The sequence below is a fragment of the Chlamydotis macqueenii genome, chromosome 14 (assembly GCF_036417535.1).
Source record: "Chlamydotis macqueenii isolate bChlMac1 chromosome 14, bChlMac1.mat, whole genome shotgun sequence".
NCBI lineage: Eukaryota > Metazoa > Chordata > Aves > Otidiformes > Otididae > Chlamydotis > Chlamydotis macqueenii.
In genome coordinates, this window is record NC_141569.1 from 3,270,057 (window position 1) to 3,292,973 (window position 22,917).

Genomic DNA, 22,917 nt, shown 5'->3' on the forward strand with positions numbered 1-22,917 from the left:
ATTGGTCAGCCGCTGGCCGGCGGGCGCCGCGATTGGCGGGGGCTGAAGCCACGCCTCCGTGTTGTTGTGCGGAGCGGAGAGAAGATGGCGGCTGCCGCGGTGGTGAGGGGCATCGGGGGCGGGCTGGGCCGCGGCCTGCGGGAGCTGCGCGTCCACCTCTGCCAGCGCTCGGCCGGCAGCCGCGGCGTCAGGTGAGCGGGGCCGGGGGCCGCCGGGCAGGGTGGGGGCCGCGGGGGGAGCGAGGCCTCCGGCAGCCGGCCACGGGCCCCGCCGTTCCGCCTTCGCCCCGCAGGGAGTTCGTGGAGCAGCACTACGTGCCCCTGAAGAAGGCCAATCCCGACCTCCCCATCCTGATCCGCGAGTGCTCCGGCGTGCAGCCCCGGCTGTGGGCGCGGTACGGTACGTGGGGGGCGCCCGCCGGGAGCCGCCGGCCCAGCGCGGCCGGACGCCAGCGGCAGAGCCCCGCCGTCCGCGGCGGCGAGCGGGGCCGGGGCCGTTGGTGAGGGGGACGAGCGGCTGCCCGCGGGGATCGACGTCAGAGCGGGGTGTCGCTGCGGTGGGACCCGGTGGGACCGGGGGCGCAGGGGGTGGTTTGCCAGCTTGTGGCTGGGAGCTCCCACCCCTGCAGAACTCCCCTCCAGAAAACTCTGTTTTGGCCAGGCTGCCCAGAGAGGCGGTGGGTGCCCCATCCCTGGAAACCTTCCAGGCCAGGTTGGCCGGGGCTGTGAGCAACCTGATCTGGTTGGAGATGTCCCTGCTCCTGGCAGGGGGTTGGGCTGGGTGGGCTTTAACAGCCCCTTCCCACCCAAAGCCTTCTGGGATTCTATTAAATGCCAAGGAGGGAGCAGAAAAGCTCCTCTATAAAGGCTTTGTTTTTTTTTTTTTTTCTTAAAGCAGGCTGGACAAAAATAATCCAGAAACTTTCTTTCAAAGAGACGCAATGACTCTTTAAGCCTGAGTTTCCCATGGGCCAGCAGAGCCAGCTGGGGTAGTGCCTATCCCTTGCCTGCGTGTGACTTGCAGGGAAACGCACCCCTGGTAGGGGCTGCTGTGGGAACAGCAAGTGTTTCAGCTGGGAAACCTAAAGCAGGGCTTTGCGTTGCCGTTGCACGAAAAAAAAGGACGGAGGCACCTGCCCCCTCTCTCACCCGCTGTCTTTCCCGCAGAGTTTGGCAAGGAGAAGAGCGTGCCGCTGAACAACCTGACCGTGGACGAGGTGGCCAAGGCCCTGGAGAACCTTGTGAAAAGCAAGGTGTGAGGGCAGACAATAAACACGCGTGTGCTGAAGATGTGACTGGTGATCTTTAATGTAAAATGTTTATATTTAACTTATCGCTCACATAAACGCAACGTGCTTACCCTGGGCTGCGTGTGCTGGGTTTAAAGCCAGAGGACGATGCTGGGGGAACGGCCGATCCAGCTGTGTTCATACAGCAGCTCCTCGGCACGGAGAGCCCGTCCGCCCGGCTGGCGGCTCAGCTCTGCCCCTGGGGAGGCGCGGGGCAGCCCGCCGGTAGCCACAAGGACGGAAATGGCCGTGTCTTGCTGAGGAGCAGCGTCCCCGCGCAGCCAGTGCCGGCGCTTACAGCGGTTACACCCCTGCGCAGCCCTTGGGCAAGCAGGGCGCAGGGGGAACAGATGGCTTACGCCTCCCCGGAGCGCAGGGGGAGGGAAGGGAGGCGGCGTGGCCTAGGAGAAGGCAGGCAACGAGGTGTGGCCGGGACTGAAGTTGGAGGCTCCCAGGGCCTGCCTGACCATGTCCAGCAGTGCTTGCGCCCGCTCCTGGAGCGCCGGGGTGCTCTGGTGCTGCTCAAGCGCCCGCTGCCCGCTCTGCCTGACGAAGTCGGCAGCAGCCTGCGCGAGGAGAGAGGGGTGAGAGCTGCCTGGCTGCTGTAGCTGATCCTGTCTGCCCAGAGCACCGCTTACAGCCCGGTTCCGGGGCAGGGCCCCTGCTCTTACCTCCGGACAGTGCAGGAAGAGGAGGTGCAGCAGCTCGAGGCACTGCCCCACGGCTTGGGGGTCGGGCAGCGCGAGGGCGGGCAGCAGCAGCGGCAGGGCGGGCTGGCGGTGCAGCTGCTGGCAGTAGGCTGGCCCCTTCTCCGCGATATTGCACAGAACTGTCAGGACCTGGGCGGAGGAGCCGTGAGCGGGAGCGAGCAACAAACGCGTCGTTAGTGGGCAGGGTCCTGACGGGCTTAGGGGGCTGCAAATAACTCCCCCTGTCCTCCTTGCCAGGTGCTTCCCCAGAGCCACGTGCCCACCCACCAGCTGGATTTTGAACGCTCTTGAAAAGCCTTCTGCCACCCCAAGGCACTGTTCATCCCCGCGGCAAGCAGACGCAGCTGTACCACCCACCCCTTGGTTCCCCCCAGGACCCTCTAAAGCTGTAGGGTCTTCCAGAAGAGGGTGGCAGCAGCCCCCTGGGCCCACCCCAGGTGCTGGCAGGCCTGGCCCCAAGTCAACATCTGCCTTGGGACCCCTCTTCTGCCAGGACAAGGCTGCGTCGAGGGTAAACACAGCCGTAGTGGCTTCAGGGGAGGTGGACGGTGACTCTCACACCACAAGACCCCACGCCAACCTCCAGCCTGAGCGCTGTGCATGCAGGGTTCACGTTCCCAGGAGCCCAGCGCTTCCCCGCAGACCTAGGGCACGAGGCAAGGTCTCACCAACACACTGGCCGTCTGGGAGCACGGCAGGAGCTGCAGCAGGGCCGGGAGCAAGCCCAGGGAGAGCAGGGCGGAGCAGAAGAAGGGCTCGTCTGCTATGGTGGGCAGAGAAGGAGCGCGTCAGTAAAACCGCGGTTTCTGAGGGAGGTCTCTCTAGATGAGACGCCATGAGCCCACTGGCAATCAAGGCAGGTCCCGGCAGCAGCACTGGCTCCGCTGACAGCCCTGCGGGACACCCACCCGTGAGGTTGTTCAGCAGCCAGAGACCCTCCTGCACAATGGAGGGGTATGGCTGGAGGAGGCGCTGCAGGAGGAGGAAGAGGGCGATGAGCAGGCGCTCGTCCCGGACCTGGGCTTCGCAGCCTGTCTCCTCCGCGAGCAGGTTGCTGAGACACCGCAGCACGGGGCAGACGAGCTGTGACGGCAGAAAACACAAAGCCCTGCAGCCGGCTCGCGTGCCCCAGCAGTGCCGAGAACGGCTGGCACCCCGCTGCGGCTTACCAGCTCCAGGCCCTCGGGAGCATCCTGGCTGGTTTCAGAAGCCAGGTCGCGCAAGAGAGAGGCGAGGGCAGGCAGGGCCCCCAGCGCCAGCAGTGCTGCGCTGGCCGTGTGGCTGCGGAGGGAAGGGACAGCGTGGTTGCTCCCGGCGCTCCGCGAGGGAAAACGGCCGCAGCCCTCGCCAAAGGGAGAGCGCTCTCCTGAACCACCGCAGGGCTTGTTTCGTATTTGAGTAGCAGCTTGTTTCTAGGCTCAAGAGAAAGTTTTAAAGCTCGTGGAAAACAGACCCGCTGGAATTATCTGCGTGGGTCTGGCAACAGCAGCCCGACCCTTCTTTGAGCAGCCAGCTGACGCTGGGCCAGCACGAGGATTCAGGGAGCGCGGGGGACAACTCTGGACACGGGGAGGCGATTTAGGGTATTTCAGGGGACTAGGAACAGCTGCCTCAGGTTTATCACCTGTTACCACCCTGTAAAGGAACTCGCTGATCCTGCAAACAGCACGTGTGTGCTCAGACAAGAGAGCGGGAATGCCCAGGGCGGCAGGGAAATGGCTTTTTTCCAGGGAAAGGGGCAAGGGGAGGCAATCCAGGCCCCCTCGCAGGACCCTGAGCCTCCGTGCCTCTTGGCTGCCCCCAGGGAACTCAAAATGAGGAGGAAAGCGTGTTTACCTGCAGGCGATGTAATGCAGACACCACGCAAACTCCACGGCAGCTCCCATCCCAGCCTTGAGGCCAGAGCAAACCAGTCGAAGCATGTGCTGGGGGAGAACGGAGCCCAGCACCGCGCTGGGGTCAGAACAGCAGAGTTAGCGAAAGCGCAGGCCAGAGCACGAGCAGGACCGGCAACTGACGGGGAGACACCAGCCCCGGGCGCCGAGCAGGGAGCTGCTCTGCCCCGTTCTGGGGGCCACATGCTCCAAAACCAGACCCGTAGAGACCCTGCCCTCCGGGCTGCGGCCTCGGGCACTGCTGAGGCCCAGCACAAGCTCTCCCCGTCTGCGGTAGGGCCGGGGGCACTCGGGACATCCTGGCTGGGGCCACGGTTTTGGCACTGGGGGCTGTCAAGCCGATCTTTTCCTTCGCAGAAGGCACACGGCCAGAATTTCCCTGCGAGCCTACCCTGCTCCAGCCTGTCCTTTACCGAAATACCAGAGCTGTCTGCTCGGATGAGGCTGAGGGACGAGTCAAGCCCCGCGCCCTGATCTGCAGCAAAACCTCCACAGCTCCGGTAGGATTCTGCTCGGAACTGTTAATATCACTGAGATGGGAAAGGCGGTGTTGTCCCTGGCACGCAAATACCACGGCGGGCCCCAGGGCCCATCCTGACGCGGGGTCACGAAGCTCGGACTCACGGTATGATGTCCGTGGGGGCTTCCTTGGCCTGGAGGAGCTGCGAGAGGACGTAGCCCAGACCTTCCAGCACAGCCTCGTGTGGGGACTGCAATCAAACAGCACAGAGCTAATCCCGCGTGACAGAGCCCGGGAGACCCCGCGGTGCCGGCCGCGGTGCTGGTGAAAGGGCGAAACCTCTCTGTAACACCAAACCAAGCGGCTGCGCGGCGCAGTCTCTGTGTGCCCGGAGAAGAGCGGGCACAGCAGCGAACCAGGAGTGACAGAGCAAGCTGTGGCCACACCAAAGCTGAGCTGTCCCCTCTCCCTGGACTCATACGGGCTGCGGCCGTAGGGCTTCAGGAGCCCAAACACAGCAGCAGGGCTGCTTTGAGCACTCAGATCTACAAACGACAGCCCCACTCACTGCGTCGGCCTCGGGTGCCTGCCGGACGCAAGCCGAGCAGAGGGGAGAGGCCTGCAGCTCCCCGTGCTACAGACTGTTTATTGGCAAACCAGTTATGGATGTGAGAGCTTCAGCTGGAGAAGAGCACAAGGTGGTGACCTGAGCCCCCAAAATGGAGTGTAGGGAAGCCCATGAGAGACTCTCACTCACAAGGGAACAGCCCTCTGCAGAGGGGTCTCTGCCCGTGGCCACAGCTGGAAGGAGGGCTGGTAACTGGTAACTCAGCGCTGCCAGCCAGCCTCTAAAGGGCGTAAGGTATCTCGCTGAGGCAGGGGAAGAGGGCGGCTGAGCTGTTTCACCCACCTGGATGCAGGACGCCAGCACTGGAATGATGCCCTGAGGCAGAAGCTGCTTCCTCACAGCTTCGCTTTCCACTACCAGGTTCCCCAGCGTGTACAAACACAGCTCCTGAAACACGCCCGGGAAAGCAGGTCACCTCCTCCGCGCTCCCCGCGCGCCTTGGCCGGCCAGCGAGGCCTCTCGGTCCCTGCGCCCCGGGACCAGGGCACACGCTTCCCCTGCGCGGGGCAGAAGGGGTGAACACAGGTGGACACTGCTGGACCCTCCAGCTACCCTGTTCTCAGCTGTATCGCTTCCATTGATCCTTTTTCTATCTGGCTCAGGCTGGGATCTGATAACTTCTATTTTGGAGGTTTTTCAGGCTTCTAATTATTGCTATGCCACTTCCCTGAGACCCCTCTAATTGCACAGAATTACCCTGGAGACTGCCCCTGCACTGCATTAAAACGTGATCATCACCTCGGGGCGGCTCCCCCTCTTGTCCCTTAGCGCCGACCCTGCCCGTTCTCCCTGCGCAAGGCGCTGCCCCACCACTGCCAAAACACAGGGGCATCCCGGAGCTACTCCAGCTGTTTGCTCCTTCGCCCGGATCAAACTGCTCCAAGGGGAAGGCTGGACTGGAGGCTTCCAGAGGGCCCCTTCCCACCAGCACTCCTATGTGAGCCACGTTAGGCTAAGGCTGGCCCAACCGCGACCAAAGGATTATCCGGTGCCAGAGCCCCGCAAGCGCAGGCAGGGATCTTACCGTGAACTCCACGCTGTGTCCCGAGAGGTAGGTGAGGAGATAGGAGGTCGCTGGCAGGCACGCCTCAGCCACAGCAGGGTCGCTGGAGTGGGAGAGCTCGTGGAGACAGCGGGCTGCCTCCATCTGCATGTCAGCCAGGCTGCTGGTGAAGAGCCCGACGAGTGTCCGGATGCTGCCCTCCAGCCTGCTGGAACCCAAAGGGTGCTGTCACCTCCCACCCTCGGCCACACGCCAGCTCACCTACACACGGACTGGGACACTGGGCCACGCGGTGCCAGAGCAGGGCTGACCTGACAAACTTCTGCTGAGTCTCCTTGTTCTGCAGAGCCCAGCGGAGGCAGCTCAGCGATCTTCTCCTGTCCTCTGAACCCCTCTGCACGCCTCTGAGCAGCTCAAGAAGCTGTCCGAAAATTAAAAGATGGGTGAATTTCTAGCAGTGCCAGGGTTAAGATTTCATCCCGTTAATCCTGGAGAAAAAGAAACCTAGGGCGCAAGTTTAGATGGTCACAAAGAACCTTACTGCTTATCACTGTGTCTGGCAGTGACAGGGAAAACACTCCCAAACCCACCTCTGCCCAGGCTCCTCCACATGCCTAGAGGGTGGAGAGGACCCCAGTGACCCCCATCACCACGGAGAACGTCATGCTCTTCACCTCATCCTCTGAGAGAGGGTCCACCACGACCTCCGCTCCATCCTGTCCCCCCTGCTCTGCCGCCGTGTCCTCCCGCAGAAGCCGCTTGCTGACCAGCTGCTCCTGCCGCCGGGCTTTCCTGAGAGCTGCGATGGAATCGGTCCTCGTCACCACCCGCCCAGGTCAGGACGCTTTTCCGCCCCACCAAAGAGCCTCCTTCCTCCTAACGGGGAGAAGCTGCCAGTTCCTCCTCGCGCGAGCCAGGGAGGGAGGCACGAGGCAGCGACCGCGTTCAGACCTCGCGCGCGAGGACCGCGAGGCCGGGCACGCCTCGACGCGCGAGGGCACAGCGGAGGTGCGAGGAGCACGGCGCCGGGAGGGCCCCAGGGCTGGATTTACGTAGGCGAGACCTTGGAAAACCCAAACCGCAGGCAACTGGGGCATCGAGGCAGAGAAACCACGTGGATTAAAAAAAAAAAAAAGGCTGTAAAAGGCTTCCCCGAGCGGGCAGCGAGCCCGCAGATGCCAACCATCCCGTCCACCCTCGGGATGCGCGGGGGGCCGGGCTCCGCTTGGGTCCCGCTGTGGGGCAGCGCTGGCGGCCGTGGGGGCTCCCAGCAGCGGCCCCGCCACCCACGGGGGTCCCACAATCCCGGCCCCCCCGGGCCGGACCTGCCTCTCGCTCCCGCCGCCGGGCCCGCAGCTCCTCCGCGCCGCCGCCGCCGCCGGCCCCGGCCCCGCGCCGCCGCCGGCCCCACATGGCGGCCGGGAGGAGGCGGGGGCCGGGCCGGGGCGGGCACGCAAGGCCGCGGCGGGGCGGGCCGCGGGGAGGAGGCCGGGCCCGGGGCGGGGCCTCGCCGTCGTTGCCACCGCCTGATCAGCGGGCGGCCCCGGGAAGGGGGGTCGGGGCCCTGCCGTGCCCCGCGGGGCCGTCCGGAGACCGAGGCCGCCATCCCGCTGCTGCGGCCCGGCAGGGAGCTTGGCCGGCCCGGCTGTGTGGCCCGGTCGCGGGGAGCCGTGGTGGCCCTCTCGGTGCGGTCACGGCACGGGCTCTGGGTTCGGGGTGCAGGGCCCCCGCGGGGAAACGAGGACACGAGGGTGAACTCCGGCCTTGCAGGGCTGAGGCCAGCCAGCCTCCGGGCTCAGGCGAGGTCTCCGTCCCCGCAGGGTTTGCTGAAGCCCAAAAAAGCCCAGGGACTCGCCAGAAGCGTGAGACAACCGGTGTCGGGGTGCTGGGACCTTCCACGGTGACGACCAGAACAAGAAAGTCATCACCCAAAAGACAGCTCCAAAACCACGTGTCTTTGAAGTGGGCTGGTCACTGGGGAGGTAGAAGAGCTCATTTCCTCCCCGCCCCAAAAAAATCCCATTTGTGGGCATTTGCAGGTGGTGGACAGAGATGGGCACCTAGAAGGTACCAGGCCCAGTCAGAGCTGCTGACTTCACTTGGAGCAGCAGGGAGAAGTGAGAAAGCATGCACACAGGAGCGGTTTCACGTCACCTGAGACTGGAGAGGAACAATGGAATTGCTGAACCCCTCTGCGCAAGGAATTGCAGAGCTCTGCCTCAGATGCCAGGAGCAAGAGTAGAGCTGCAGTAGATATAATGACCAAAAGGAGGCCTTCCCTTCGGCCAGCCAGCAGCAGAGTGCCAGGGCGTGTGGGACAGGCTGTCCTGGCGTTGTCATGCTGATAGTGTCTCTGCGGTGCTTGCGTTAACAACAAACGGGGATTGCACCTTCTAGCCGTGTGGTTTGGTTGCCTTTCTGAAACCCTGAAATCCAAGATAGGCAGAGAAATCCCTGGGGAAGAAAAAATCCCTGACGGATTTTTCCAAATGCCTGGTGGTCTCTGCTTGCTGATGGGGAGCGTTAACAGCCACGAGCTGCTGAGGGAGCACGCGGCGAGTGATGCGAGTTCCTTGCCGAGGAAGGCAACCTTGGCTGAAGAAGCACCCTTCACAGCACTGGGCTGCGTGCGCAGTGGATGGGAATTTGTCCCGTCCCCGTCCTTCGTGGGACACAGGCATCCGGCGATGGTCTGGATGCCGGGTGTGACAGTCCCGTACCCTTCTGCATCGCCTCCTGCAGCGGCACAGCAAGCGCAGAGCATCTGGGAGCAATGGTGTGTTTGGGCTGTCCTGAGGCTACGTTTGGGGTGCCTTTGCCGCACTCTCTTCCCCGATCCTTCCTAGGAAAGCGAGCAGCATTGCCACCTACACCAACAGCCCAGCTCGCAGCTGCCCAGAGCCCCTCGCTGCAGGGGAGCAAAGCAGAAGTGGCCTGGGCGTTTTCTGCATAGTGCGTTGCTTCCCGTGGCCTCGTGCTGCTCAGGAAGTCGCACAAGCGGGAGCAAGGGCTGCGCCTGGGAACCTGCCCTCAGGTCCCCGCCAGCCCTGATCGCGCAGGTCTACGTGCAGACAGGACGGGCTGCAGAAGGGCCGACGGCAGCCAGAAGGCACCTGCAGAGGCAGGGCGCAGGAGGGAGCTGAGCTCTTGCGGAGCCTCTGGCACTTACACCCTGGGTTTGGCAGCAGCTAGAGGAAGCAGCGGTGGGGCAAGGAAACTTTTCGGTGTGAGCTGGCCGGTGAGTCACTGGACAAACGCACTCCCGCTCCGCGCTTTCTCCCCGACAGCGAGGGGGACTTCGCACAAGTGCTGGAGGAGAGCATCTCCCCAGGAGGGTGGCACAGCCCCGCGACGGCACGGAGAGGTAGGGAGAGCTCCGTCCTCAGAGGATTTTGAGACTTGGCCAGAAAAAAGCTGTGGCTGATCAGGGCCAGTGCTGGCAACAGACCTGCTGGGAGCGGGAGGTTGGACTGGAGACCCCCAGAGACTCCTCACCGCCTCTGAGTGCTCGGACAGAGCTGGGTCAGCACATTCTTAGGAGCCTTTAATCTTGGCTTGCTGCTTTTTTGCAGTCTGTTGATAAGACTCTCTGGTCAGCTGGCCAGCGCAGTGATACTTGGCGCTGACAGGAATGCGTGCAGACCCACAGAAATTATTTTCTACCATCCCCTCGGCAGCTGGTCATAAATCACATTGCTGGATGAGAAAAAAGGAAAATATGAAGCTCTCTGTTGCAATTTCCTGCCCCAGATCAGAGTGCACCATGCAGAGAAACACACAGAGCGGTGACTCTCCCGTCCTGCGGTCAGGCTGTTGTATCTAGCTTCACTCTCCCTAACTCAGCGTTTCTAGTTTCTCCGGATCTGTAGGATTTCCTCTTTGCTTAGCTATGGGAATCTCTGCAGCATGGCGGCCCAGGCAGGGAAGCGCAAAGCCCGGCACCTGCTTCCTCGGGAGGAGCCGCTCTGCCTTGCTGAAACCCTGCTTGTGGAGTGGGGTGAGACCGGCGCCACTGAGTCCCCGCGGCGAGCGGGTGGCACAGGTGTCGTTCCTGGGTGTTTCGCTGGTGATTTGAGTTTTGCCCTGAGTCACGGCTGAGTAACCAGGCTGATGGGCATGCTGGACCCAGGCGACGGGCCGTCGGGCAGGAGCGATGAGGGCAGCGCTGTGTCCCGAGGGGCGGCTCTCCAGGGCCGAACCTGCCCAAGGCAGCCTTCCTGTGGGCTGGATCCCAGTGGGCCCCTCAGCTGCCACAAGCGCTGCCTTTCAGTGTTGCTCTCCTCGTTTCCAGGTTGTTCGCCATGAATGCGGCTGTTCTCCTCCTCCTGGGTCTGGGGCTGGTGGAGGCACAACGCAGCTGTTTCTTCAATCGCACTGAGGAGCACTGTGTGTGCTACAATCTGTCCCAGGAGAGCCTAAGCAGCATCATCCAGTGCCTCCCAGCCTCTGTCGTGGAGTTTCGGGGAGGAGAGCTGGAGAGGTACATAGCCTTCCCCATCAGCGACCTGGACCCCTCCGCCATTGAAATGCTGGGCTCCCTCGTCATCAGGAAAATAATTTTTGGTGATCTCCTGGTGCCTGAGATACTCCTCGCCCGAGTCCTGAAGTTCTTCTCCTACACTCAGGTGCAGGAGCTGGTGTTTGAGAACTGCGTTTTCCAGGGCAGAGGCGACTGGGATGAAATGGCTGGCAAGGACTTGCCCGTATTGTCCCTGCGCTTCCACAACGTGACGTCCGCCCCGCTGACGGGCCGTGAGCAGGACCTCTCCAAGCTGAGCAGCTGGCTCAAGGTGCTGGAGGAGCTGGCTGTCACTGGCTCCCACGTCACCAGCCTGCCCTGTGGCGTCGGGATGGTGTTCGGAGCCCTGCGCTCCCTGGACGTGGCACGAAACAGCCTTGGGGAGCAGAGCTTGATGGGCGCCTTCTGCGAGGGGGCTTTCCCCCACCTCCAGGTGCTGAGTCTGCGGCACAACAGCCTGACATCCTACCACAGCGTGTGCGAAAGCGTGCAGCCGCTGCGTGAGCTCCAGCATCTAGATCTCAGCCAGAACAAGCTCAGGGCAAAGCCGTTCTCCTCCTGCCAGTGGCCAGTGTCCCTCCGAATTTTTAACTTGTCTGACACTGGCTTGGATAAAGTCCTCGCACCTCTGCCTCCCAACCTGGAAGTGCTGGACGTGAGCTGCAACCGCCTCCGTGCTGTAGACATCTCCCTCGGCTCCCTGAAGAAGCTCTTCCTGAACCAGAACATGCTGCAGGCTGTCCCCTCCGTCACCAGTTACCCCATGCTGGACACCCTCCACCTAGACAACAACTCCATCACAGAGCTGCCATGGGACGAGGTGAAGCTGCTGCGGCGCCTGCGGGATGTGGCTGCGGCTGGCAACCCCTACGACTGCTCGTGCTCTGGGGCCGGGGGGCTGCAGGCGCTGGCGAGCGCGGGGCACCTCGGGCAGGGCTGGCCGCAGGACTACACGTGTGAGTCGCCGCCTCACTACCAGGGCCGGCGGGTGAAGGATGTGCCGCTCTCGGTGCTGCAGTGCCGTCCTGCTGCCGTGATTGCCCCTGTCTGTGTCGGCCTGGTCCTGCTCGGTGTGGCCGGCGCTGTCTGCCTGGCCAGATCCAGGCCCGGTCTGGTCCGGCCCTGCCGCAGGGCATGAGGGGCATGTGTCGGCGTTCCCACCGGTGCTTCCCCGCCGGGGCTCGGCCCCCGGGGCTGCAGGGCCAGGAGCGATGTGGGAAGGCTCACAGGATCCCGGCTGCTGGTGAGGGGTCTCGGTGTCCCCAGCCCAGGCTCCTGTCTGGAGCAGGACTGTCCCCAGCATGATCCCACGGTGGCTGCGGTTTTGCCTATCCAAGTTTTAGGGAAACCCTCCAAGTGAAGCCGCTTGTCCGCGGGCTGCACCTCCCCGGGAGGTTTCCCTATGGCCAACTCTGACTCCCCAGGTCCCGGACGTGTGCCCTGTGATATCACCTGGAGTGCAGCTCCATCCTGTCTCCACCACTGCAGCAGCGTTGAGGTGCCCCAAGCCTCGCGGGGGTGTGGGGATCCCCTCCCAGAGCCCCCCCCCTCCCCCTGTGACCCCCAACTCAGTCGGCCCTGCAGCCTCCGCGGCCGCTCCGCTGATCCTCCACCTCTCCTCTCCTGGGACTCTGGCTGCGCCGTGGCTGGGGGGATGTCCGCTTTGTGAGGATGTCTGCTTCACTGCTGTTCAGTGTAAGAGAAAAACCCAGAAAAGACAGGAAAATTAATGAGTTAAATGCCTCTAGACACAAATGCTGGTGAGCAGGAGGTAACAGACAGCGACCAACCTGAGCTTGCAGGGCACTGGTGGACAAGCCCCTCAAGTGACCTCAAAGAGGTTCAACCACAAACTTTTTAACTGAAAAAAAAATGGGTTTATTCTGGGTTATTCAGGAATAAAAAAGAGCAAATTGACTACGGGATCGTTCTGGGTTTGTGGCTGAGGGAGACCGGGGCAACGCGTAGGGGAAGGGTTAAAGGGAGGATCGCGCTGGGCGGCTGGGGAAGGCACAGCGTGGAAGATGGGGACGTGGGAGAAGGGGGCTGGGTGTAGGCAAGCAGCACTCCTCTGGCCAAGCCCTGCACCCTCGTGAGGCACAACCACACCCCTTGCTCTGCTCCCGATGCTCCCAGGCGCTGCTTGCTCCGTGTGCGGTGGTGGCTCATGTCCAGCCCAGCATCACCCTCACGCCTGAAGATATTTGGGCAGGGAGGGGCCCAGGGAGGCAGGAGCAGCGTTGGAATCTGATTGTACAGGGAGAATGGTGGCAGACGGAGGGATGCGTGTGCATCTCCCTGTTGTGCCTGGTCCTGTCCAGATGCGAGGGGCAGGCGCTGTCCTTGGACCTCTCTCCTGCTCCCACAGTGTGATCCCACAGGCCACACAGAAGCTGAGCTTCACCATTTCCTTTTGTGCTTTCTGGGTGTGACTGGTCTCCAATAAATGCGATTCTGTGGTTTGTGGTTGCATCCTGTGTCGAGAAAACCTTCATGACAGCCCAAGGTCCCTCACCTCCTGTTTCCAGCTTGCAAAGTTGGCGCAGGAGCACGCCGATGGCTTGAGTGGCTCCAGGCACCCCTTGCCTCCCGTGGCCCTGCGGACTCCTTGCCCCATGGGGCTCAGCCTCCGGCACGTGGTGCCTCTGGGCTGGGCTTGGTGCCTCCAGGCTGGGCTCAGTCCCTGCCGGGCGCTGCCCGCACCCGTAAATAATGCAGGGGAACGCGATCTCCCCGTGTAACCCCATCCCTCGCCCTGTCCGAAACAGCAGCTCGAGGCCATGGACACTGGAGCGGTGAGTGCCATCGCGGGGGACATGGTGGGGCGGTTTGAGGGACCTGTCCCCTGCCTTCGGTGGAACATGGCCAGGCGGTGCCCCGCTCCCCGGGGGCTCATCCAGCTCCTGGCAGGTTCTGGGTGCACGGGACAGGACCCATCTCACCCCCTCTCTGCCCTGTGTCCCGGCAGGCCAAGCACGACGTCTCCGTACGAGCAGCCGTGGGACTCCACCAGGCAGCAGGTGGGGCTGGGGCTGGGGGCTCCTGCAGCGTCCCAGCGCCTTCAGCCTGAACCCCCGCGCCAGGGAACCAGGCGAGGGCGGCAGCCACAGCCGTGGTGGCACTGGGACTGCTGGTGGGGCTGCCTGGGTGGCGGTAATGGGGAGGGGGCGTCCTCCCCACCACCATGGTCACAGCGGGGAGGGCTCGGGGACAATGTGACGCCCTGGAACCCGGCCTCAGCCTGTGGGGGGGACAGAGGTGGGGCGGTTGGGGACGACCCCCTGCACCACCCCACGCTCTGTGTTCTCAGGGCCGGGGGAAAGCTGCGCGGCCAGCAGCGAAGACCCCCTGCAGCTTCTCTTCGCTGGGAAGGAGCTCCAGGTGAGAGGGGCAGGGACACGGGCACCAAGGGGACGAGGGTCCCCAGGGAACTGGCAGGAGCAGGGACCCTGTTCCAGCCACCTGTCACGCTCGGGACGCAGACGGGTGCTGAGGTTTTGGGTTGACCCTGCCCTACACCCCTCATGGCCCCGCTCTTGTGGGGGGTTCCTGGGGATAGCAGGGCAAGGGAGGGGGTCTCCCCCCACCCTGCCTGTGCCAGGCTCTCCATGTCATCCTCGCCATCCCAATGTGCCCAGTCCCTTCTTTACCCTGCACTGGTCATACTGGGATGAAAAGCTGAACATTATCACCCTCCCTCCCTCATGCCAGGACAGCTGCTTGACTGTTGATGGCGTTTTCCACTTGGATGCAGGACAGGTATTGGGGCACCAGGTCCTTCTTCTGCACCCCTGTCCCCAGCCGGCTGAGCCAGGGACACGGGGCACCCAGCTGTGGTCCCGAAGGCACCGGCCACCGCTGCCAGCTCCTCAGGTGGTGCAGGCAGTGCTGGGGCTTGCTCCTGCGTGTGGCTCTGCTGGTGTTTCTCACCATTTCCCTGTTTCCCTGACACCGTGCCATCCATACTGGGCCACCTGTGCCATGCTACCCGTGCCACACCACTCATGACGCACTGTCCCCTCCACGCCAACGCTGGGCCATCTGCACTACGCTGTCCGTGCTGCGCCGCGCCATCCCTGCTCCGCTGGCTCCGTCTCTCCTACCAGGAGAAGGTCCTGGAGTTGGCAAGACCGCAGCTGGCCCTGGTTCCCCTTGGCTACAGCGTGTCCCTGCTGCTGTGGGACCCCCGTGGCGCTGGGACCCAGCTGCCCTTCCAGAGCATAGCCTGGCAGGTGAGGGCACGGCGCGTGGCGGCAGAGAGGTGACAGCGAGAGACCCAGCCATGGCTTGACCAGCTTGTCCCCAGGTGATTGACGCAGTCTTCCAAGAACTGGAGGCCTTGGGGGGGCACGCACAGAGCCGGCAAACTGTCAGCCTGGTCCAGGTAGGGCAGGAGCTGGGCCGGCCAGGATGCTCTGGGGTGGGGGTCCCATTCCCCCGCGCCACCGGCCGGAACCCACTGCACCGAAGGACACATATTGCCCTGGTGCTGGCGCCCGGTTCCCTGTGCCAGAGCGCGACCGGGGGCTGGAGACCTTCCAATCTCAAGTTTTCTCAGCAGTTTGCAGGACTTCCCAGGCACAGGAGGGCCGGGCTGCCTGCGGGCGTCTCCCAGGCCCCAGCAGCACGGTGGGAACGGGGGAGCCCTCTAACACCTTCCTGCCCATGGCGTGGCTGGGTTTTCCTGCCCCCCCTGAGGCCTGAAGGCCCCTCCAGCGCGTCCTTGGCTGGCACGGGAGCGGTGCCAGCTCCCGCCACCAGGCCAGGCCCTGCCCTTTGGCTCCGGGCGGCTGCCGGGGACCTGCCAAGCTCTACACGGGGCTGGGGCGTTCCCGGGCTCTGCCCTTCCCTGCGGCTGGAAAACCTGGGAGTGACCCCCAAACCTCTCCCTTCTCAGCCCTTACCTGCGCACGGCCGCAGGCAACCTGGGGTCTCGGGGAGCGCGGGGCGCCAGCAGCCCCTCTTTCCATCCCCCGCCTAATGCAGCCCCATTCCAGGTCTGCGCGCACGACAAAGCCTGGGACCTGCTCCGTCCTGACGGTCGGGCCCTGCAAGCGATGGATGTCGCACCCCTGGGCCTGTAGGTACCTGGTGCCCCGTGGTCGGGCAGGCACTGCTGGGGGGCTGGGACCCCAACACGGAGCGCGTGGCTGGTCAGGGATCACGGTGCTCCCCTCGGGGAGCCCGGGCGTGCAGGGGGTGAGCGGACGTGGCCCTCCTTGCTCGTTCTTGTCTCCCTCTGCTTCCAGGATGGTGGAGGACGCAACGGAAATCGCCGTGCTGGATGCCCAGGCTGCCATCAGCGTCTGCGCCGAGGGGCTGGGTGCCATCTCGGCACTGTTCCAGGGGTGTGCACAGCAGCCCTCCGCAGACGGGTGCTTGGCCACGCAGGGGTGAGGAATTTGGCAGATATCCCGCAGGATCGGGAAGGACTGGGCCACGGGGTGCCGGGGCTGGCTCCAGCCCCACTCCCGCGCTGGCCTCTCCGTAGTGCCGGCAGCCTCTTCACTCTCACGGTGGAGCGGGAGCTGGAGGGCGGCAGGCGCCAGCGCTCGGCCCTCAGGATCCTGGCGTCCCCCGCTGCCACGGGGCCCTGCCCCACGCCGTACGTAGCGGAGCTGTGGCTCTGCGCTGGGGCTGAGCCGCGTCCCCTCTCTGGCACCCCCGCAGTGCCTGCTGTGGGGTCAGGGCGTGCCACCACCCCCCGGGGACACGGATTTGCTCCCAGCGTGGCCAGCCCACCCTTGGGCTCCTGTGGGCCGGGGCTCAGCCTGCCTGGTGAGTGGGTCCCAGCCCCATCCCTCTCCCGGGGGTGCCTCTCGCCCCACACGCAGGGCACCGGCCACCAGCCACCCCCCGCCTGACGCCAGCTGCCTGCCCTGGATCATGGAGCGGCTGCTGGAGGGGAACAGCCTGACGTTCCTGCTTCTCTGCGTGACGCTGCCAGGTAGCCCCCGGCACTGGGACGCCGTTTCGGGGTGCCCCTTCTCTGAGCTCTTCCCCCCATCCCGCCTCATGCCCAGCACTTGGTGCCCGGCTGCTGCCCGGGGACACCCGCAGTCACTGGAAGCCAGACGCTGGCTCCGCTCGTCCCCGATGCCGTGGCCACCGGGATGTCCCGGTGCGGGTGGACCCCCGCGGCCCCCGCCCAGGGCGTGCTGCTCTCCCAGACACCTCCGCAGAGGAGATCCGGGCGGCCCTGGCGCTGGCCGAGCGGGTGAAGGGGCTGGCCAAGACGATCTCGGCCACGCTCTGGGACCCCGCGCAAGAGCTCGCGGCGCGGCGAGGGGAGATCCGAGGGCTGCGGGCGGAGCTGCTGGCCGGAGCGGGCATCCCCGAGCAGAAGACGGCTGTGGCGCGGCTGCGGAGAGCCCTGCGGGAGCTGCAGGTGGGGAGGCAGCCCTGGCCACCAGGCAGGACCAGGATGGCGCCCGTCCCCGTGGGTCAGATGAGGCCTGGGCTCCATCCTGGTGTCAAGACCCTCGTCCAGCACGGAGGGCAGGGCCTGGGGTGTGCGTGCCTGGAGGGGGCGAGATGGCAGGGTGGGTCCCCGGAGCTGGGCCACGTCTTGAGGTCTCCAGCACCCCAGCCCAGACCCCCCCCAACCCTTTTCCCAGGTGCTGAAGAGCCAAAGGTGGGAGAAGCAGCAGGCAGCGGGCGAGGTGCTCAGGACAAGCCAGATGTGCTGGCCCAGCACCAAGGTGGGCACAGGTGGGGCCACGGCCGCTGCATCCAGGGACAACCCGGGCTCAGGAGAAGCCCTGAATCCTGGCTGTGTCCCCTAAGTCTCCTCCTGCTCCCACAGGACTGGGTCTCCGCAGGGAATACAGCGCCCGGCCAGCAGCCTGGGACCCAAACAGATGCCGGTGCCAGCCTGGAGCCAGCAGGTCTGGAGGGTGGGGACAGGCACGCGCCCCATGCCTGGGTGGCAGAGATGTGGGCACGGAGCATCGCTTCACGGGGTGAGAAACGGCGCCGCTCGGGGGCTGGAAGAGGGGAACGGCCTCAGCTGTTCGTTTAAACTGCGCTCTTCAGCCTCACCACGGCAGGCTCGTTCTCCTTCCCTGTCCCCATGCAGGAGCGGGTGCCAGCGGGAGCTGCCAGACAGGGGACAGCGGAGCCCCCGGGAGCGCAGGACAGGGCTCACTGGAGGAGCTCTCTCTGAGCGAAGCGCCACAGCCACGGCCGCTGATCGGGAGTGACACGGTGAGCGGGACCCCCCCCCAGGTCCCTCCTTGCTGCTCCCGGGCAGCGGGAAGGCCCGGGGCCCGCAGCACGGGGTCCCCAGGCGGCAGAGCCGGCTCTGCTCTCTGCCAGGCAGGGAGCCAGCACCAGCCGTGCCCGTCCCTGGAGGTCCAGTACGCCCTGGCCAAGGCGCAGAGGCAGCGGCTGCACTCTCGGCACTGCCTGCTCCTCCAGCAGGAGCTCGGGAATGGGGCAGCGCCAGGCGAGGAGGCGAACACGGAGGTAGGTGTGGGAAGAGAGCCCATCACCGTGGGCTCCAGGCTCCGCTCTGCTGGCGCGGGGCAGCCCCAGGGAGCCGAGACACGCTGCCCCGTTCTCCTCCCTGTCCCTGCAGTGGGACACAGCTCGCTGGCAACAGGAGGCGGCCAGGCTGGGCCTGAGCCTGGAGGCAGCGCGGAGGGAGCGGGAGGCGGCGGAGTGGGACCTGGAAGCCCTGCTGCAGAGCCACCGGCAGGAGAGGCAGGCGGGCAGGCAGCGCCTGCTGCAGGTGGGCTGGGGGGGCCGGCACGCACCTCCAGGCTGCGGGGCCATGCCAGGCAGCCCAGGCGTCCCCGCAGGTGCTGCGGGACCAGCGGCGGCTGGCAGAGGAGCAGCGGGAGGCCCTGGAGCGCCGGCACCGGGTGCTGCTGCAGGAAGTGCTCCAGGACGCGGTGGAGCTCGCCGCGCGCAACCAGCAGCTGCGGGAAGCCCGACGGCTGGGCTCGGCCGACGCCAGCACTCAGACGCCCAGAGCCAGCATCCCAGGGCAGCAGGGACAGGCGCCCTGGCAGGCAGGGGTGGCTGCGGACCCCCGCCACCTCAGCTCCCCCTCCCTGGAGCGAGCCACCAGCCCCGATGGCAGGGGCCTGGCCAGCCCCAGGTAGAACAGTTACGTGGGGCAAGGCCTCGCCTCCCGTCCTGCCTGCCTGGGCTGCTGAGAGCTGCTCCCCGCGAAAACCCGGCCCTGGGGAAGGTGCTTGCTGGTAGAAGAGGGGGAGCGCTCCACGCCTCTGCCCCCAGAGGGAGAATCTTACTCTGGGCACCTGCCTGCAGGAGCACGGGCTCGGGCACAGCCCTGCACCAGGAGCAGAGTGGGCACGGTGGGAGGGCTGGTGGTCCCCGAGCTGCTGCCCGTGGAATAAAGCACGTGCCCCTTCAGCGATGAGCGCGGTCAGGCTCGGACGCGGCCCTGGCCCCCAAACCTCGGCCAAGCGACACAGACGCCTTCCTGCAGGGAGGACAAACACAGGCTGTTAAACCGCAGCTTTAATAACCCCGGCCAGAGAGCCAGCGGTGACTCCTGCTTGCCAGGAACTCACTAGCCACAGCACCGGCACAAATTTGGGTCCTGTCCCCCTTTGGGGAGCAGGGGAAGCGGTTCCCGCATCCCCCCGTTCCCCATCCGCTCTGCATGGAGCGGCGACACCATCACTGGGGAGGGGCGCAGAGAGAGCAGCCCTTCAGCCAGGGGCTGGGGCAAGAGGCAGCTGCAAAACCACAGGGAGAGGTGGGAGAGATGCCCCTGGGTGCGGCGCGAGGCTCTCCCCCTGCCGTAGGGAAGGACCATCCACAGGGGTGGAAAGTGTCAGACTGGCCTGGCGGCCGTCGTGCAGCACAGAGCCCGCCGCCGCGGGAGTGGCCACAGGCACAGCAAGGACTCCCCGCAGACACCAGGGCGACGGGCAGAGCACCGCCGCGCTCCTCGCGCCAGCCCCAGCCAAGCACGAAAGGCTCCTGAGGAATGACTCCTTCCTGCGCTGGTGCACACAGGGCGCGAAGGCAGCGGCTACCTGACCCCGTAGTACAAGTGAACAGCGAGGCCGATGCAGGAGACCGCAACGAAGAAGAGGAGGGTGAGCTGCAGGTCGAAGAGGCTGACGGACAGGAGGGCGTTGACCAGGATAGAGCAGGAGATGACGAAGAGCCTGGTGATGTTGCTGCTGTGCTTCATGACCACGGACATGATCAGGCCGTTCAGGGCCTGGCTGACCACGATCACCAGCACCCAGGAGGAAAAGCCCTCCAGGAAACCACCCTCGGCGCGGCTCCACAGGTAGCCCAGCAAGTTGAGCAGCACCCCAAAGAAGTACAGGAAGAGGTTCTGAAGGCTGAGAGGCAGCGCCTGGCTTTTCAGGATGGCTTCCGTGTAGACAGCAGACAAGCCCGATATCAGGCAGTACACCGAGAGCAGCAACAAGCCCACCGGCGTGACGTGCAGCCGCATCTCGGAGGGGCTGCCAGGGTCCTGCAGGCCGCCGCAGCTGTAGCTCACCCCGGCGGCCACCAGCAGGAAGAGAGCCAGCCACTTGCGCGCGCTGAGTCTTTGGCGCAGGAAGAGGCTGTAGAGCAGCGCGGTGCTGACGATTTTCAAGTTACTCAGGACCTGGTAGGTGCTGGGATCCATGAAGAGCTGCATGTGAACTACCAGGTTGTTGTTGGCAGCATAGAGCAGGGCGGAGAGCGCGAAGGGGGCAACGTGGCGCCACGACACAGCGACCCTCAGCAGCTCCCGGTTCCAGGTCAGCAGGAACAGAAGGGAGAACAGCAGTTTTGTCAGCTCGACAAGAACCACGACAGACGCGGAGCTGAAGGGGATCATCCCGTCCACCTTGCACAGCGTCAGGAGGGGAGCGTGAGAGCCATATATGGCTACGGACAAGATCAGCATCAGCCCCCACAGCCCCCTCCGGAGCATCCGGTTTGCAGGGCCAGCAGCGTTACCAAACATCACCATTTTCAGGCGGTAGCCAGCGAGGGCGAGCTGCTATCAGTGCAGACAGGCCAGACAGACTCGCACCCTAGAACATTCAAGAAAAGATCAAATACCATGGTTTAATGAGCCTGATTCAAACAGGATGCTACATTTCTGACGCAGTGGGTGAGAATGGTTTTGCCTTTCGTTGGGAAGAGAACTACAAGCCTCCTCAGGAGGCCACACAAAGCATGTGCCTAAGGCAAAGCGTGCGCTCGGCGAAAGGGCGTATGGGTGGTGAGCATGAGGACGTGTCCCTGGCAGCCTTTCCGTCCGCAGGGGCATGCGGAGAGGTGAGGGGGAAAGGCAGCTAGCAAACCGTTGGCTGCTGATGCATCTAAGCTACAGTGGATTAGCAGAGCAACCATCGCTGTCACGACACTCTAATAAATACCCCATAACCAGACCCACGATGTCTTGCAATGACGTGGTGCAAAGCCCTTTTCCAGTAGAAAAGAGCAGTGTAGGTGACATGCCTTTGAAAACCCTAGGAATCTTCTGCACCTGCTAACTAGAGAGTACAGCCACCGCCGGCAAAGGGCTCCTCGCTAGTCCCGACCTTTCTTCAGTGAGCTGAAATAGTCCCGGACTGTCTTCTCAACGTTGGGGACGGCGTAGTTCTGAGCAGCGTAAATCCCCGTGCAGGTCCCAGCCAGGAAGCCCAGGACGGCCGAGAAGCGGAGTTTGGCTACCAGGTAGCCCGCCAGGAAGCCTTTGAGGAAGGGCGAGGCCAGCAGCGAGCCATCCTGCGGAGAGGAGCCGAGGGTCAGGCCTCCGGGCAGGCGGGCTCGCACGGGAGCGCAGACCGGGGTCGTTCCCCGGGGAAATTTTAATTTTTTTTTTTTTTTTTTTTAACCAAGCCGCCTCAGGACGGACGGCGGGCCCGCCCCGCGGCACACGGGCCACGGCAGCGGCGGGGGAAGCGCGTTACCTGCCCCACGCCGGCGTGCACCTCGTCCTCCACCCGGCGCTGCAGGCTCTCCAGCTGGTCCTTCAGGAAGGCGAGGTCCTTCAGCTTGGGCAGCGGGTCCTGGGGGGGACAGACACGCAAGGCTGGCACCCGGCGGGGAGCGGGAGCGGGGAACCCGCCCGGCTCCCCTCAGCCCCGGCCCGGCCCTGCCCGCCGCGCCGCCCCGCTCACCTTATCGTCCGCCATCTTAGCGCACGCGCTGCCCGCCGCGCAGGCGCCGCGCCCGCCGCTGATTGGGCCGCGGGGAGGCACGTGATGCCTACGCACCCCCCCCCCCGCCTTTTCCGCCATCTTGAGGAGGGGCGGGGCGGGGCGTCGCCATGATGGGGCGGGCGCTGTCTGCGTCCTGAGGGCCGGCCCCGCTCCGGGTGCGGGCGCGGAGCTCCGGTACCGGTCCTGCGGGAGCTCACGGGCCGCTCCTCAGAGCACCCGTGCGCCCAGCCGCCTTCCCGGGCCCTGGGGCGGGCAGCTCTGGCTGCTGCTGGCCCGGCGCAGGGCCCCGAGGCTGGGGGCTCAGGGAGGAGCTGGTGGGGGGGAAGGGCCTCGGTGGGCCGGGGCAGCTGCGGGGCCTTCAGCACAGGGTGGGTGCACGCGTGGGCCCGTGTCCTCAGGGGTCCCTTTGGCTGCTTCTGTTGCAGAGGGGGACGTCTCCCGGGCAGCTTGCAGGGCCAGGGCAGGGAACGGCCCCTGCGTTATCCCAAAGCTTGGGTCCGTCACCTGGTGTGCAAAGAGCCATCCAAACCCAGAGTGGAGGTGTTGCCTTTTATTGCACACGGGTGCAGGTATGGGTGCCTGTCCCGCCTTAAAGCTTCAAATTGTCTCTTGTTTCTACACAAAACATTAACATAGCCAACTTTCTAACACATATGCATTGTTATTTTATTAACTGATTGGTCAGAGTCTCTTTGCCTGGCATGTAAATTGATTCAGTGTTCAGTGCTGTTAACTTGTCAACGCCTTTTGAGTCAGTGGTACAATTCGGGTGGAGGCTTCGTGGGGCAGTGGTCATGGTAACCTGTGCCGGAATTGCCTTTGCCCCAGTTCCTTCAGTAGTCTGGCAAACCTAGGCAGTTCTTCACAGGTTTTTGATGGAGCTAGCATTTTATGCTTCTTGCTTCTAGACAGGTCAGACAGGCACATCGTTTGAATTACGGATCTTTAACATTTTTCTGGCTTCAAACCGTTAAGGATAGGGGTGTAGAAGGGGTACCTATAGCAGCAGTTAGCTTGGCCATTAATCTAAGTTTTATGTTTTTAATTTTATTGCAGCAGCTGTGCTGCCCAAGGCAGATGCTAGGCTGAGCCCTGGACACTGGCGTGTTTGTGTGTTCGGCTCTGGGGAGGGAGCAGCAGCAGATGAGCAGGAGGCCTGGGGAGGAAGGAAGAGGTGATGCCAGCACGCTGCTGCCTTTGGTTTGTGGCCTGCTGGTGGAGGAGAAGCTGCAGCACGGTGTGGGAGCAGCGTTCT

The 22,917-nt window shown here is 64.3% G+C and overlaps 5 protein-coding genes across 7 annotated transcripts; 2 read left to right on the forward strand and 3 right to left on the reverse strand.

Moving 5' to 3' along the window:
• The first annotated feature begins 40 nt into the window (after positions 1-40).
• Positions 41-1,364, forward strand: NDUFA2 (NADH:ubiquinone oxidoreductase subunit A2). Its single transcript, XM_086758988.1, has 3 exons — positions 41-191; positions 293-399; positions 1,167-1,364. The coding sequence occupies exons 1-3, from the start codon at positions 85-87 to the stop codon at positions 1,256-1,258; spliced, it is 306 nt and encodes a 101-aa protein (XP_086615114.1). The 5' UTR covers positions 41-84; the 3' UTR covers positions 1,259-1,364.
• Positions 1,365-1,453: 89 nt separating this feature from the next.
• On the reverse strand, positions 1,454-7,434 carry TMCO6 (transmembrane and coiled-coil domains 6). Of its 2 annotated transcripts, none has more exons than XM_086758809.1 (12): positions 7,310-7,434; positions 6,659-6,783; positions 6,296-6,405; positions 6,006-6,189; positions 5,264-5,368; positions 4,518-4,603; positions 3,835-3,951; positions 3,168-3,279; positions 2,907-3,081; positions 2,667-2,761; positions 1,960-2,127; positions 1,454-1,854 (listed from the first exon to the last, which is right to left on the reverse strand). In XM_086758809.1, the coding sequence occupies exons 1-12, from the start codon at positions 7,395-7,397 to the stop codon at positions 1,690-1,692; spliced, it is 1,530 nt and encodes a 509-aa protein (XP_086614935.1). In that variant the 5' UTR covers positions 7,398-7,434; the 3' UTR covers positions 1,454-1,689. The 2 variants fall into 2 exon arrangements, with proteins under 2 accessions (XP_086614935.1, XP_086614934.1); XM_086758808.1 differs by having other exon boundaries at positions 6,006-6,192.
• A 1,623-nt stretch (positions 7,435-9,057) lies between these two features.
• Positions 9,058-12,420, forward strand: CD14 (CD14 molecule). 2 transcript variants are annotated; one of them, XM_010119930.2, is made up of 2 exons: positions 9,058-9,222; positions 10,276-12,420. In XM_010119930.2, the coding sequence occupies exon 2, from the start codon at positions 10,286-10,288 to the stop codon at positions 11,639-11,641; it is 1,356 nt and encodes a 451-aa protein (XP_010118232.2). In that variant the 5' UTR covers positions 9,058-9,222; positions 10,276-10,285; the 3' UTR covers positions 11,642-12,420. The 2 variants fall into 2 exon arrangements, with proteins under 2 accessions (XP_010118232.2, XP_086615115.1); XM_086758989.1 differs by lacking the exon at positions 9,058-9,222 and adding an exon at positions 9,248-9,348.
• Positions 12,421-18,975: 6,555 nt separating this feature from the next.
• Positions 18,976-20,463, reverse strand: SLC35A4 (solute carrier family 35 member A4). Its single transcript, XM_010117318.2, has one exon. The coding sequence runs from the start codon at positions 20,459-20,461 to the stop codon at positions 19,514-19,516; it is 948 nt and encodes a 315-aa protein (XP_010115620.2). The 5' UTR covers positions 20,462-20,463; the 3' UTR covers positions 18,976-19,513.
• Positions 20,464-20,533: 70 nt separating this feature from the next.
• Positions 20,534-21,678, reverse strand: LOC147598960 (SLC35A4 upstream open reading frame protein). The gene is made up of 3 exons (XM_086759185.1): positions 21,621-21,678; positions 21,411-21,509; positions 20,534-21,225 (listed from the first exon to the last, which is right to left on the reverse strand). The coding sequence occupies exons 1-3, from the start codon at positions 21,633-21,635 to the stop codon at positions 21,028-21,030; spliced, it is 312 nt and encodes a 103-aa protein (XP_086615311.1). The 5' UTR covers positions 21,636-21,678; the 3' UTR covers positions 20,534-21,027.
• Between the last annotated feature and the right edge of the window lie 1,239 nt (positions 21,679-22,917).

What these genes read in the sequence shown, in the direction of transcription:
- NDUFA2 (XM_086758988.1), top strand. Translation starts at nt 85, where the DNA reads ATGGCGGCTGCCGCGGTGGTGAGGGGCATCGGGGGCGGGCTGGGCCGC. An exon ending in GCCGGCAGCCGCGGCGTCAG is followed by an intron (nt 192 to 292) that starts GTGAGCGGGGCC and finishes TTCGCCCCGCAG; the next exon opens with GGAGTTCGTGGAGCAGCACT. An exon ending in CCGGCTGTGGGCGCGGTACG is followed by an intron (nt 400 to 1,166) that starts GTACGTGGGGGG and finishes TCTTTCCCGCAG; the next exon opens with AGTTTGGCAAGGAGAAGAGC.
- TMCO6 (XM_086758808.1), bottom strand. Translation starts at nt 7,397, where the DNA reads ATGTGGGGCCGGCGGCGGCGCGGGGCCGGGGCCGGCGGCGGCGGCGGC. An exon ending in GCTGCTGAACAACCTCACGG is followed by an intron (nt 2,762 to 2,906) that starts GTGGGTGTCCCG and finishes TGCCCACCATAG; the next exon opens with CAGACGAGCCCTTCTTCTGC. An exon ending in TCTTCCTGCACTGTCCGGAG is followed by an intron (nt 1,855 to 1,959) that starts GTAAGAGCAGGG and finishes CTCCTCGCGCAG; the next exon opens with GCTGCTGCCGACTTCGTCAG.
- CD14 (XM_010119930.2), top strand. Translation starts at nt 10,286, where the DNA reads ATGAATGCGGCTGTTCTCCTCCTCCTGGGTCTGGGGCTGGTGGAGGCA.
- SLC35A4 (XM_010117318.2), bottom strand. Translation starts at nt 20,461, where the DNA reads ATGGTGATGTTTGGTAACGCTGCTGGCCCTGCAAACCGGATGCTCCGG.
- LOC147598960 (XM_086759185.1), bottom strand. An exon ending in TGCACGCCGGCGTGGGGCAG is followed by an intron (nt 21,226 to 21,410) that starts GTAACGCGCTTC and finishes TCCTCTCCGCAG; the next exon opens with GATGGCTCGCTGCTGGCCTC.